At 42.6% G+C, this 15,143-nt stretch overlaps 1 protein-coding gene across 1 annotated transcript in view; it reads right to left on the bottom strand.

The window, feature by feature from the left end:
- MIPEP (mitochondrial intermediate peptidase) overlaps positions 1 to 15,143 on the bottom strand; it is a 130,046-nt gene that overhangs the window by 23,977 nt on the left and 90,926 nt on the right. Inside the window, exon 18 of the mRNA XM_068266943.1 lies at positions 13,373 to 13,446. Within this exon, the coding sequence (XP_068123044.1) occupies positions 13,373 to 13,446 (74 nt within the window). The remainder of the gene's footprint in view (positions 1 to 13,372; positions 13,447 to 15,143) is intronic.

The raw sequence follows: 15,143 nt of genomic DNA, 5'->3' as shown, positions 1-15,143 counted from the left end.
TGCCCTTAATGCTTGTTGATCTTTGTCTAGCACTTGACACATTCAATCACAAGTGTCTAAACAGAGCTCTAAAAACCTTTGCAGGGATTAGTCGTAACATTTCTCATGTATTTTCATGACATTCGGCACCTTCAGATTATATTCTTTAAGCATTGTGCTGTCTGATATACAAGCTACTGAGTGATACCTCAAGTTTGCATTCTAAGAGATTAAAAACTGAAACAAGACTGGCTGCTGTTCTATGTTAAAAATAATTAACTATGGTTCTCCGTGTGTTGCACAACTACAATTCCCAGCATGCCCGGTCATCCATATTTTCAGCACGACATATATAGAACCTTGAAACTGAACTGCATGCAAGCTACCTGGCAAAACCATATAACTATTTCCTGCCAGTCACGTGATACAGACGGCCCAGTCATGTGATATAAATGGCCCAGTCACACAGCACAGGAACATTTTCAAATGGCAGCTTGCAAAGCAAATTGCATAGCACAGCATTTGCTATGCGATTTGCATGTGCTCCCATTCACTTAATCTAATCACAAACGCAGTCAAATTTGCAACATGAATTACATTTGCAATTGGGTTAAAAATGGATTGCATCACTCTGTACAGGGCGCTGATTGTTTATCACAGTGCCCTTGCGCTTCAAAAATCAGATCAAAGAGCATTCAGAGTGGAAGAGCTATAATATACAGATCTGTGTAACTATATGTACAATATTTCTCTGTCCCATTTGCGCTCTGCGCATGTGCAGGGACGCAGAGACACTGAGGGAGAGTGAAGTGCGTCAAGGGATGACGGGCAAAGGGGCGGACGGGCCGGCGTGCGGGGGCAGCACGGGCGTGCTCGCGGGCGGGCGCATGCGCAGTGACAAACCTAGCCCGTTTTTAAACGGGCTTAGGTCCACTAGTTTAAAAATAAAAGTGTTGATTTGACTCGAGACGGGTTTCCCAACCTCTAAATTGATATGCTGCTTTTTTTTTTTTTTTAAATGTTACTATGAAGATAATATAAGGTAAAGTTGTATGCAATCAAAAAGAAAAAGTGAGTGCACACCAATATATACTATATGCCTGATACTTTCATTCCATACACAAATGCGGTGCAAAATCCAGACAGAAATAAATCAATGTATGCTTTCAAGAAGAAACAGATTTCAGAGGGAACAAACTGTACTACTTTTATAACACTTCCATATCTTTAATCCAATCTTCATAAAAAGGAAAAAGCAGTATAGAGTAAAACACATATACTTACAGTATCTGCACATGTAGTACAACAGGAGGTACGCACCTTTTATAACGATTGGATTCAAATATGGAAGTTTTATGAATGTAAAGTTGTGATGATAGAAAAGAACGGCATATTTCAAATGATGACACACCTTATATAAAATCCCCGATAGTCTGTTCAATAAATCGTATATGGCCAGGTCCTCAGATGTTGGTTACTTCCTGCACACGACTACTATTGCTATAGACTGCTATCTTCTCTTAGAGATTCAGTCTGTGCCTTGCAGTCTGAACAGCAGTATGATGTAATTTTAACAGCAGCACCTCTGCAGCAACATCCACAAAGCCTGACACAAACTCACTGAACTTACTGTAGTTACTTTCAGAAATCAGACCAAAATTTTAAGACTGTTTTTAGTTACAGAGCCCTTATTCCACATTATAAAGATAGATAAAGAGAAACTATAGAGAAAACAACAGTGAAAAAAATGCATTTCTAAAAACAATATTCATTTATGAATTATTTAGTTAGTGTTTGCCCATTGTAAACCCTTTCCTCTACCCGATATACATTGTGAAACTTATGTGGTGAGATCTTTAGTCCTGCCAGGTGATCTCTGCAGAATGTTTTTCAGAGTTCTATACACAGAGGGAAATACTGGTTGCTTGGCAGTTGGAAACAACCGCTTTCCCATAATGCAACAAGGGTCTCAAGCAGGGAACTGTCAAGGCCATGGCATCCCACTGTTTGAGGGGTTCACAATATAAGCCATACAGATGTCCATAAAGAACTATTCCAGCAAAGTTAAAGATTTCTCATGGGAAAGGGGATACGGACTAGTGTAAGGGATGAAATTCAATCCTGGGGTAACGTTCCTCTTTAAATGGTACTTCTTAAAGTGGATCTGAGCTCAGAACTTCCTTTCTGCTCTAAAAGATTAGGCACAGTATGAAAACAATCAGGGGAATTTTTTTTTTGTTACAATGCGCAGGAACCTCCTCCCCCCCCCCCCCCCCCAAAAAAAAGCCCTGAAAATTTACTGGATGAAGACTTGGGGAAAAAAGGAACGGTTAAAGCATCTGTCTTTTCCTGTGCAGCCAGCACTGCCAGCACCAAGGCACTGTGAGTCAGCCTACTAATTACACACTTGTTGCACTCAACTATAGATAAACAGCTCAGTGCAGCTGATTTCTACAGCATTTCTATGCGGAATTAATTTTCAGTCTATTCTTTGCAAGAGCTCGGGTCCAATTTAAGTGTGGGTCTGGAGGTAGGCTTTAACTCTCTCAATACTAAGGGGGCCCACTAGAAATCGGTACTGCGTTTTGTGCAGCCCTTTTCATAGCGATTTTAGCAGTGTCTTCTGGAGAAAATGCCTGGTGATTACAAAGCACTCTTTCATTTACGATTGCAATTTAGTTTTTATTTGGAGGGGGGGTTCTCGGTAGTAAAAGAGTTGCAAATTCGCTTTGTAAAAGTGGCTGTAAAGTGTTTCAGGGATTCAGTGATTTTTATTGGAGCGTAATCACTTCAAAATTGCTGCTGCAGGACCTGCAACAGCGGTTTCAGGATATTGCAATCCCTTTTGTCGAGTCATCTTCATTGACTTTCAGTAGTCTAGCAGTTTTGGAATCACTAGCAATTCCAAAGCATGGCTGAAACAGCTCCTGTGTATTCCGGCCCCTTTAAAGGAAATCATGCGTAGTACTATTCTCCGCCGGAGATAGACAGACAGAGGGAGCGTAATGCGCATGCTCAGACTGGCTGAAGTTACGGGACCCGGTACCGGAGCTGGAGAAGGATGAGGGAGGCGCCGTGGGAACGATCCATGCGGATGGGGCTGGAGGAAGCCCAAGTATGTATAAAACTTTGACTGTTCTTCATCTCTGGTACACTTTAACCCAGAAAAGCCTCTGGGGTGTTCAAGGTTTGGAAACCAAAATATTTTAACAACTGTCAATTAAGATTATGCAGCATAGTTAAATGGATTATTATTAAAATGATTGTGGTTACGCCAATAAAAAGATGCTGCAAAACCTTGGGTGTCACATCACATAAAATATCTATTCATTCTGGAACACCTATACAATACAAGTGTTATACAGTATATACACTCCTAAGTACTGTCAATAAGAAACGTATTCTAGTTGTGAAAATAAAATACGAGTAAAAACAAACTGGGGTACTTAAAGGACCACTATCGTGAACAATTAAAAAACACATGTATAAAATGAAGTAGTCTTTAAAAATATGTCAGATCCAACAGGTTTTAGAATGGTCTATCTCCTCTTGGGGGATTATCAGTGTTTTCTTTATGTTTAAACACATTTCCTGAATGGGAAATGCTTAGTTCCACTGCCAAAATAGTGTGATTGTGTGCAGGGAGGCTAGTCAGCATCTTTGTATAGGCTGCTTCTGTAAAGCATAAAGGACATGCTGAGAATCCCCCATGAAGAGATGGACTAGTCCAAAATATCTGTCGGATTTTTACTGCCTACTGAAAGTGAGAGAACCATAGGAGTATAGTTATTTATAGTGCATTTTAATGTGGCAGAAATGTACATCTTATAAGTATGTAAATATGTGTTTTAAATGTTTAAATTTTTCGCGATAATTGTCCTTTAACCACTTCCCCTCCTGGGCACGAGCATCTACGCCCTTGCCGCCGTGCACTCCCTCCCCCCCCCCCCACTACTACTGCCAATCGGTAGAGGGGGGATGAATGTATGGGAACGCATGAATCCAAGCCCCCGTGTGAATGAGCGCCGGCAATCAATTAGATGCCGCTTTATTCACAAAAGCCGATACTTACACGTACAAGCATTGCTTCCTGTTTAGCGTACTACTACGCAACAGAAAGGAATGCACGAGGACATATTGTGACAAAATAGTAACCATTTCCCTCGCATAGTACCCAGGTTTTTTTTTCTGTATTCATCTTTTTTTTTTTTACATAACCCCTTCCCCCCCATAAATAGTTACCTTAGGACTAAGCTTTTTTAATATGCATGTCAATAGGGTATTATTACTGTTATTTTTTAAATCATGGGCTTGTAAATAATGGACGAAAAAATGCACCTTTATTTCCAAATAAAAATACTGGCTACATAGATTGTACTATTGCAATAACCAGTACAAATGGGCAAAGAAAATGTGTGGGTTTTAATTACGGTAGCATGTAGCATTTTAAAACTATAATGGCCGAAAACTGAGAAATACATTTTTCCAGTTATTTCTTATTATTCCCATTAAAATGCAGTTAGAATAAAATAATTCTTAGTAAAAAGTACCACTCAAAGAAAGCCTTATTGGTGGCGAAAAAAAGATATAGATTGTTTCGTTGTGATAAATAGTAATAATGTTATAGACAAATGAATGGAAGGAGCGCTAATGCTCTGGTGTTTAAGGGGAAAAAAACCTTGGAGATGAAGTGGTTAATTTACCGAAAAGTTATTTTTACGTACAAAATAACTAATTCATATCTCAGCTGGGGATGCAGAAGAATGAACTTTCATTTACCTAAAACAGAAATATTAACTTTTCTCCTTGCAGATTTTTGAGCCCCCTACACACATCCGCTGATTCTCAAGGGGAGTGTGGGCCTAAAGATAAGAAGCCCCTGCAATACTGCAGCTCTCCTGTGATGAGGGAGTGTAGGCACACACTGCTATGGACGGACGTCTCATGCTGGGAGACTGCTAAAGAAAATAGAATGTTTATTGTATTATGTTAGGTTTCCTCATACCTTATAGTACAAAAATATAATACAAAAAACAATGGCAACATTAGTATTTATCAGAGCCGGGACAAGGTCCTCCAGCACCCAAGGCTGAGACACCAAAGTGCGCCCCCCCATCCCTCCCACCCCAGCCATCACACACTGATTGCTATTAGACTAATAGGTGCCCCAGGGCCCCCAACACCTTAATCTCTAGTTATCTGGCTTGCAGTCACTGTCATGTATCCCCTTTTCTTATTTCTTTCTGCTTCAAACACAATTAGGAATGACAGCTGAATGAATTGTGCACCCCTCCTACACTGCGCCCTGAGGCTGGAGCCTCTCCAGCCTCTGCCTTGGCCCGGCCCTGGTATTTATAGATCTATGAGCCAAAGGCAAAAGGACACAAAAGCCTTATGTTACAATCCATGAACAGGAAATCTCTCTTCCAATGGAACAGTTGAGCAAACCTGAACATTAAAAAAATATGACCAAACTAGAGGCAGTTAAATCTCCCAATTTATAGTTTTTACAAAAAGAAAATGCTGACTTTAACAAAATGAAAATGCAGTGATGCTATTTGGGGATGTGGAATCTATTTTTATTAGATGTCAATTCAGGTCACAAGATTCCCTCAGGCACCCAATGAGGAGATCCCACCCTACCCCATCCCCTGATGAATCACACCCATGACAAAACCAGTAGGGAGGAGCCTGATGCGGAAGTACACGAGTGATACGGTGCGGTTGATTGCAGCGCCAGCGTGTGGGGAGTGAGGTGGATTTGCATTGTGAGGGTCAGCATGGGAGACCGTGTGAGGTCCCCTCTCAATACTCTTAAAACCCCCTGAATTGGAAATGCAATTTTAAAAAAAAGATCGTTTTTAAATGATGTAATGAGCCATCTAAGATGTTAATTATCATTGAGGTGTAACTAACAAGCTGGAGAGAGAACTGGATATGAGAGGAACACAGCCCACAATTGTCTACCTGTTTATTTGGAGGATATCTTTGGCTACTTACATAACGAAGGCCAAAGAAGGCAAAGGGACACTGGTTAATGCTCTTAAAGTGCAGTTGGCTGCTGTAACTGGTAGTCCACCATACTCCCGTGAGTTGTAAACCGCACTGGGTGATGGTTTGTCTGGGTGGAGGAATAACTAAGTTGAATGTTGTGAAGTGCGGACTGCATCTCTGACACACCAAGGGAGAGGCACCCACTCTATGAACAGGAGATACCCAATCTGGAACCCTATAGGAGGAATATTATAGAACGGACTCTTCTGCATGTTTTTCATTGTATCAGTTTGTGTATAACACCACTGTGGGGTCTCTGAAAATTGCTTTAATCCAACAGTGTAATAAATTTCCGCATACCCATATATTTTTAAAGCACTGTATGATCCTAGCAGGAGTGGCCTGATGAGTATATCGGTAGTGGGAGTGGCCTGATGACTGTATTGTTGCTGGGCAGATTCTTCTGCCTCTTGAGTGGTCTTCTCCACTGTGTCTACTAGTGGGTTTAAAGCAGACGTGAAATGCTGACACAAAGAGAGCAAATCGCCACCCAAACACACAGTAAAAATACCTTTAAAGGGAACCTTTTTTACAGTGAGCAAATACAGAATAAATCATTTATAAATTAATATTGTAAAAAAAGATAATTGTATTAATTACATTATTTTCACTATAGTTCCTCTTTAGGTAAAACTAGGGTGCCAAGTTTAACTTACTGGAGGCTTCTTCCAGCCCCCTGTAGGGCTTCAGGCCTCTCGATGATGTGCGCTCGTCCTCAGAAGCATTGAGCGTGTGCATAGTTGCAAATTTTATGAACTGTGCAAGCGCAGAATGCCAGAGGGGGCAGCGGCTGAATGGATCGGACAAGTACAACAAGGGACCAAACAAAGGACCAAAAGGACTACAGTGGTCTAGAATCCTAGGTAAGTTAAACTGGGCACCTTAGGTTTACATAACGCTTGAGGACAACAGGCTTACACCCAACTAGTGACTAGGCTATTTTTACAATTTAGTGCTCTGCAGCTTTAAATACTCGTTGCAGAGCCATACAACTGTGCATACAAATGAACCTCCTTTCCTTTCCTGCCCACCAACAGAGCTTTCTGTTGGTGAGCTCTGATGTTATTCAGACACTACTGCAGTCAAATAGATCAGCAGGGTGGCCAGGCAACTGGTATTATTGAAAAGGAAATGAATATGGCAGCCTCCATATTCTTCTCACTTTAGTTGCCCTTTAAGCAGACAGGGAAATATAGATAAAATAAGTGTGCTCATAGGGACCCTATAGTGAGAGATAGATGGAGGCTGCCATATATTTTTTTTTAAAAACAATGCCAATTGCCTATCAGTCCCCTGTTGATTTTTCGAGCTTTAGTAGTGTCTGAATCACAACCCTGATACAAGCAGTGTGGTCAAACGTTGGCCAGAACACCTGATCTGCATCAGTGTTCTGGTTCAGCAAGTGAACACATAAAAAGTCACAGCATCGCTTATCAGCGAGACAATTGGCTTTATTTAAAAGATAATAAACCTGTCAGCCTTAATTTCCCCCTCGCTACAGGGACACTTTGAAGAATTCTTTCATATATGATTTATATTAGACTATATCTAGGAAGATCTAGCGTTGCCAACACTAACCTATCATAGTCTTCCTTCACTTTTCTCAACCACATAAAAAGGGAAAATGGAATCACAGTGGCCAAAATAAACAGTTTTCCTCTCAAAAGCGTAAAAGGTCCCCAAAAGCCGTCCAAGTCACTTCCTGACTGGCAGTGCTTGCTGGGACTTGCTAAGGCCCTCAACAGCTGGGGAGGCCCAGATTGCCCAACTGTGCTATCATTCAAAATGAACACAAAAACAAAGCCAAATCCAAAGCTCACAGACCTACGCACAACAGGATGGAGCAGATGTCTGCGGAGATGTGCCGGGGCAGCAGCCAAAATAAGTGTCCTGGAATGTGACTGTAAACTGATCAAAGGTTTCCTGCTCCTCAGACCCAGCACTGTAATAATTCTCTTCAGCCGTATAAATATAACCACACTGGCTTCTCTGATCCCCTGGCTCCATCCGGACATTACTGCTATGACTGGGCTGCAGCCGGGTAAGGTGCTAGTGTACAGATCACACAAATGCAGCCCCTCTGCCCTCTTACTCAGGTATGGGTTATCATTACTGCTATGACTGGGCTGCAGCCGGGTAAGGTGCTAGTGTACAGATCACAGAAATGCAGCAGCTATGCCCCCCATTCCTGTATGAGTTATCATTACTGCTATGACTGGGCTGCAGCCGGGTAAGGTGCTAGTGTACAGATCACACAAATGCAGCCCCTCTGCCCTCTTACTCAGGTATGGGTTATCATTACTGCTATGACTGGGCTGCAGCCAGTTAAGGTGCTAGTGTACAGATCACACAAATGCAGCCGCTCTGCCCCCTTACTCAGGTATGGGTTATCATTACTGCTATGACTGGGCTGCAGCCGGGTAAGGTGCTAGTGTACAGATCACACAAATGCAGCCGCTCTGCCCCCTTACTCAGGTATGAGTTATCATTACTGCTATGACTGGGCTGCAGCTGGGTAAGCTGCTAGTGTACAGATCACACAAATGCAGCCGCTCTGCCCCCTTACTCAGGTATGGGTTATCATTACTGCTATGACTGGGCTGCAGCCGGGTAAGCTGCTAGTGTACAGATCACACAAATGCAGCCGCTCTGCCTGCGTATTTAGGTATGGGTTTTTTATAGTAACCAATGAACAGCTACCTTTTTTCTGATTCAAGAATTTTATTGAGAGTTTGTTTTAAAGGACCACTATAGCAAAAAAAAAAGTAGGCAGTTAAAATCGGACAGAACCAAAAGGTTTTGGGCCTGTCCATTTCCTCATGGGGGATTCTCAGGGATTTCTTTGTTTTCAATAGCATTTCCTGAACAGCAGTTTAACTGCCAAAATCGTAAGATACCAGCCAGCCTCCCTACTCACTTGCACACTATTTTGTCAGTTAGACTTTGCAACTGCTGTTCAGGAAATGCTGTTGAAAAGAAAACCCTGAGAATCCCCCATGAGGAGATGGACTGGCCCAAAACCTGTCAGTTCTGTCAGATTTCAACTGCCTACTTTTTTGTGATAGTGGTCCTTTAAAGAGATAAAAACAGATATACAAACCATGCACATCATTGTTGCAAACATCCTGGGTATCACAGTTAAGGTGGCCACACACAATACAATAAGATGATATAATGGTAAGGCAATCCCATGAAAGAAATCAATTGTGATGAACTATCTAAAACCTTTTTTTTTTTCCTCAAGAATTATGATCAAACTTCCAATTTTTTCCTCGATAAAAGTCAATCTGGAGTAGTGGATTTTTTTTCTGATAATTTTTTAGGAAAATTAAATGGCTGCTCATAAAAGGAAGGGATTGGTGTCTCTGAGAGCACAAGTGCAGTTTTCAGGGACGCAGACTCTCGTCCTATGAGTGGTGAAGCAGCTAAAGAAAAATGGAACTAGAAAGAAAGAAAAAAAAAAAAAAAAAAAAAAAAGAAGACAGGTACAACACAAGAAGGAAAGCCATCGCCAAAGGCCTCCAGTACCCACTCACCTCCTACCCAGACTCCCCCAAATGATGCCACGGAGCACATACTTTCACTACTTTATAGGACCACTGTTGCAAAAACCTTAAAAATGTAAAATACATGTAAACACATACAAAAAAAGAAGCAGGTTTCTTCCAGAGTAAAGTGAGCTATAAATGACTTTTCTCCTATGTTGCTGTCACTTACAGCAGGTAGTAGCAATCTGACAGAACAGACTGGGCTAGTCCATCTCTCCATAGGGCATTCTCAGCATTTATTCTTTATAAAGACACTCCCTGAAAAAAGATTTATACAAAGATGCTGGCCAGCCTCCCTGTTCACTTTTTTTTGGCAGTTGGACAGAGCAACTGCCATTCACTAAAGGTGGCCAAACACTTAGGCCGGGTTTCCATTTGCGAAGTGATGAGAGTGTGGCTACGCAGCCGCATCGCATCACTTTCGAAGCCGGCCGCATCACTTCCGCATCTCCCGATGCAGAAGTGTATTGGGGAGATGGGACACGACTGCGGGCAGATGCGGCCATGCGAAAATCTGCAGCATGCTGCAGATTATCGGACCGCTCCGCGCCGCACCCACAACATGTACGCAGTGGAAACTCTTCCACTGGTGTGCATGTGTTTCAGCACACCTGCGGTGCGATGCGGCTATGTAGCCGCATCGCACCGCTCCTAGTGGAAACGAGCCCTTAAAGATTTGCAGCAGATTCGACCGTCAGATAGATTTCTGTCAGATGCCTGTCAAGTCGAATCTAACAGGAATCTATCTGATGTGTGCCACACACTAGGAACAGATTCTGAAATCTATTAAAAAAAAATCGATCTAAATGCATTATTGGGCCATTAGATCCAATGCAACTCTATGGGCCATAGATCTGCTGCCAGCAGCAGATCAACCTAGATTTTCCATCCTGTCAAGAAAGATCAAATCAATCGAAATCCGCCGCAAATCGATCGATTGGGGCATTCGGTTGAATAGATTTCTGATCGATCGATTCTATAGAATCGATCGATGGCTGAAATCGACTAGTGTATGGGCCTCTTAAGTGCTTTTGAATATAAAGCAAACCCTGAGAGCCCCCGATGAGGAGATGGGCTAGTCCAAAACCTGCCGATTCTGTCAGACTACTTACTGTAAGTGACAGCAACATAGGAGAGAAGTAATTTATTACTCATTTTACTATGGAAGAAACTTACTTATTTGCATGTGTTTACATATATTTTAAAATTTTCACGACAGTGGTCCTTTAAAGTGGAGCTGTCAGCCATACTATCTCAGAAAAAAAAAACTCCACATATATATGTAGATAAACACTTGCTCTTCTTTCATAACATATGTATTGCACTGTCTACATTTTGATTTTAGTGATCTTTCCATAGTAAAAAAAAAAATCAATTTTTGTCTGTCTCTCTTGAAGCCAATACTGACTTAATTTCCTCCCTTACTCTGTCTATGTATCATTGCCAGCTATTTTTAGAATATTTTAACCCTTTGGAGCTTCTGTCTGCATACATAGTTCCTGTGTCTACCCTTGGTAGAGGGGTGTTACCCCTTATTTCCTATCTACAGAGAGTGACTTCTTAATCCTGAGTAAGGACAGGACTAATCTTCTCACCTGCTAATATAGTGGTTACCTAGACGGTAACCCATGTTTGTGAGTATATATGCATACTTACCTGTCATATCCATTTACCAGTACATACTACACTATATTGGGCTCTTGCCGTCTCCTTTTTTAGTGTTCTTTTGCAAGCATTCAAACAGTTAAACATAGCACTTTGTTCTTCAGTGGAAAGGTCCTTGCTTAAGTGGGCAGCTTTTGGCCACATCCAAAGAGGTAATATATTTTGCTTACATTCCTTTGTCATTGCTAGTAGTGCTGAAAATGAGCTCTCTCTGCAGTAGAAGCAGAGAGCTGAGAAGCTATTGATAATACAGCAGCTATGCAAGAAAATGCAATGCCAGCTTTCAGAGCAGATAAACTGTACTTTGGGAACTTGTAATCAGATTCTCTTTCTAAACTGAAAAAAAAGTGTTTCACTTACCTGGAGTTTCTAACGGCCCCCCTGCAGACGTCCTGTGGCTACGGTGTCACAGAACGATCCTCCAGTCCCCAGCTCTGGCTTCGTTTGAATTTACTGCCGACTGGGCGAGTTGATGGCCACTGCACCTGCGCAGCTCTGGCTGTGTGCGCCCTTGATGACACTCCCGGCGAAGCATAATAGAGCACACGATCGGCAGAGGCCATTCACTTGGCTGAGACGCCGAAAAACTGAATTCAGCTGCTGCGGGGGACTGGAGGATCGTTCTGTGATGGTGCGGGCACAGGGGGCTGATAGAAGCCCCAGGTAAAGAAACTTTTTTTTTTTTTGTTTCAGTTCAAGTTCACTTTAAGTACACAAATGAACTGTTTGCCTTTTTTTGGGAACATGATGTGCCCACTAACGCCTCATCTCTTCTTTACATGCCTAGTGCTTTCAGGATAGTGGCACTTGCCATTGTAAAAGAGTCTTACTATGAATAACAATACTTTGTGAAGTGCTAAGCAAAATTATGTTTTGCTCCTTCCTTAATAAATATAATGTCTCGGAGACGCCAGATAAAATAGCACGTGCTGAGCCTTCCCGCTCGGAAAATTGTGGCTTTACACAGGGTACCTAACCCCAACCTCCCCCCCCCCCCCCCAACAGTGGCACCTTACCCTTGACCACCCTCACTCAATCGCCCAACACCCCCCCCCCCCCCCCCCCCCCCCCCCTCCGCCAGGTCACAATTTGCTGAAATGTGAGGACATTTTGTAAAGCCGCAATTTGCAAAGTGGGAAAACTTGGCACACGCCATTTTATTGTGCACCCAAATTCTCTCATATTGCTGCGAATCACAGCTTTTATATAGGGCGCCTATGGCAGTGCCCTTCTTTCAAAGGTCCTTTTTGCCAGCTTTGGGGCTGCACATAATTAATGGCAATCCTTATTTTAGCTTGCTTATGTGTACAGTGCAGGTAAAAACACAGTTGTACTGAGCTCCTAACAGGGACTGGAATACGGAGAGTGTCCAAAAATTTGCTGCCATTCAATGAATTAGATCAGGGTGACAATTAGTAACAAGGACTCCTATTCTGTGTAGCAAGATGGGGAGTTTCTAGGGAATCCATGCTCTAAAAGCAGCACAGCTTCCAGGCTTACGAGCAGAAGAGATTTTGGCTTCAGTCAGGTCAGGAAACTCAGAGCTTTCTACAATTTGTAACGGAAAGATACCATTTAATAATCCTGAACTACATAAGGTCTTGTGGAGAGCTCATATATATAGTGATGGCCATGTCTAGGGGAGAAGCATGTGATTACTTTGGTCAGGTGACAGATATGCAAGTATCTGATTTGCTAGTCATGATCATGTGCTCAAGCAGAAAGGGATCACAACCAGAGCTTTGCAAATCTATCAGCTGTTCAACCAAACCACAGGACCATAACTACTCATATAAGTTTGTAGTTTTTTTGTTTTGTTTTGTTTTTTTTAATGGAAGTGGCGTTTCACTTTAACACAGTGAGAGAGAGTCCTGCTCATTAGCCTGCACAATATAAAAAACACCAGAAATAAAGTCCAGGTTCTCAAGCTCTGGGAGGAGCTCCTTTCCTAATATGGGAATCTATGGCGAGGTCTTTGTTCACATAAAACAGGCCGGTGCTGGGAACCAGCTGGAACCTTTGATAACCATCACATCACAACAGCTGTTGTTTGCCAAACATACACCCTGGTCGGCGGGACAGACAAAGAGATCAGAGGATGAAAACGTCTCTTGTTTTCACTTTACCTTCCACCATGTTCATGGGTTCCTTTCCACCACCATGTGCCAGCATCTCCCTGCGATAGCGTTCTCCCATCATCCTGCGGACAAGACAGATCCTGTTACTGCCACCTGCATGCTCGCTGCCCGGGAGCACATGCTGAGATAAAGGCTCCTGTTTCCTGACTGATAGAGACTCAGTGAAGCCTGCCGCAGTGACACAATGACAGCCTTCATTCTACAGAGAGGGCAGGAAAAGAAAGAGTCCCTGACATTTCCAGGTACACACAGCTGAATGATATCCACTGTGCAGGAGAGCAGAATGGGCAACACAACGTAAGCTGCATACACAGGACACAGAGACGTGCTTATATTTCCTGTGTTGTATTAAGACCACCAAATATTCTCCATATGGAGGTATCCATAGAGCCCATCTGCGAAAGGAGAATCTTGTAAAGCAACATTACAGTACATATAGGTGCATTCTAAAAACCATATACACAGTGCAGCAATAATGCATTGCTGGTATTGCTTAAAGGGACCCGAGCAGTAAAAAGAAATGAAATTGGTACTTACCTGGGACTTTCTCCAGCCCACCGTAGGTCAGGAGGTCCCCCGGCATCCGCCTGGCTCCTCTCCCGGTCCCTCCGCTGCATACCGCACTGGCGACACTAGGGCCGGGTGTCGGGCTCCCACTTCCTTAATGGTAACGCTCTTAGTCATCGCGGTGGCCAACGTGACAGCACTGCGCATGCGTGATTAAACCTCGCCTGCGCAGTACTGTCACACTAGCCGCAGTGATGATGCCCAGCCGGGGGACCTCCCGACCTACGGAGGGTTGGAGAAAGCCCCAGGCAAGTACCAATTTAATTTCTTTTTACTGCTCGGGGTCCCTTTAAAGGGGCGCTATGATGAAAAATTGTAACAACGTGCAAACAGACAACTAAAGAGTGTTTTTTTCCAGAGTAAAATGAGCCATAAATGACTTTTCTCCTATGTTGCTGTCACTTACAGTAGGTAGTAGAAATCTGAAAGAAGCGACAGGTTTTGGATTGGACTAGTCCATCTCTTCATAAAGGGATTCTCAGCAAGGCTTTTATTCTTTATAAAGATATCCCCTAAAAAGGATTTAAACAATGATGGTGGCCAGTTTTCTGCTCGCTACACAGTTTTTTGGCAGTTAGACAGAGCAACTGCAATTCACTAAATGCTTTTGAAAATAAATAACTCCTTGAGAATCCCCCATGAAGAGATGGACTAGTCCAAAACCTGAAACAAACATGCAGCTAATCTTGTCAGATTTGACAATGTCAGAAACTCCTGATCTGCTGCATGCTTGTTCAGGGTCTATGGCTAAAAGTATTAGAGGCTCAGTGGACAGCCAGGCAACTGGTATTGTCTAAAAGGAAAAATATGGCAGCCTCTATACACCTCTCGCTTCAGGTTCCCTTTAAGGCCTGAAACCCTTTTTCTGAGCATTTTGCGATTTGAAAACTCTTGCTAATGTAATGCTATGGGTGTGTTCCCACTTGAGCGATGTGATTTTATAAAAATCCCTCATAGCACTGCATTAGCAAAAGATTTTTCAAATCTCTAGCTCTTAGAAATCACTCCTAGTGGGTTTCAGCCCTTAGGCTGAGATCACCCAGAACAACTGTCTGGCCTGAATTTCCTCTCGTGTATGTACATGAGCCAATCAAAACAGCATTAAGTACATGTTTCACATTTTGCTCTTGCAAAGCCATAAACACATACAGTGGTAAAAGCACTATGATGTAGGCACAGGATGTCAGCTTGC

Source organism: Hyperolius riggenbachi, chromosome 2, assembly GCF_040937935.1.
Source record: "Hyperolius riggenbachi isolate aHypRig1 chromosome 2, aHypRig1.pri, whole genome shotgun sequence".
NCBI lineage: Eukaryota > Metazoa > Chordata > Amphibia > Anura > Hyperoliidae > Hyperolius > Hyperolius riggenbachi.
This window is presented reverse-complemented; position numbering and strand designations above follow the sequence as displayed.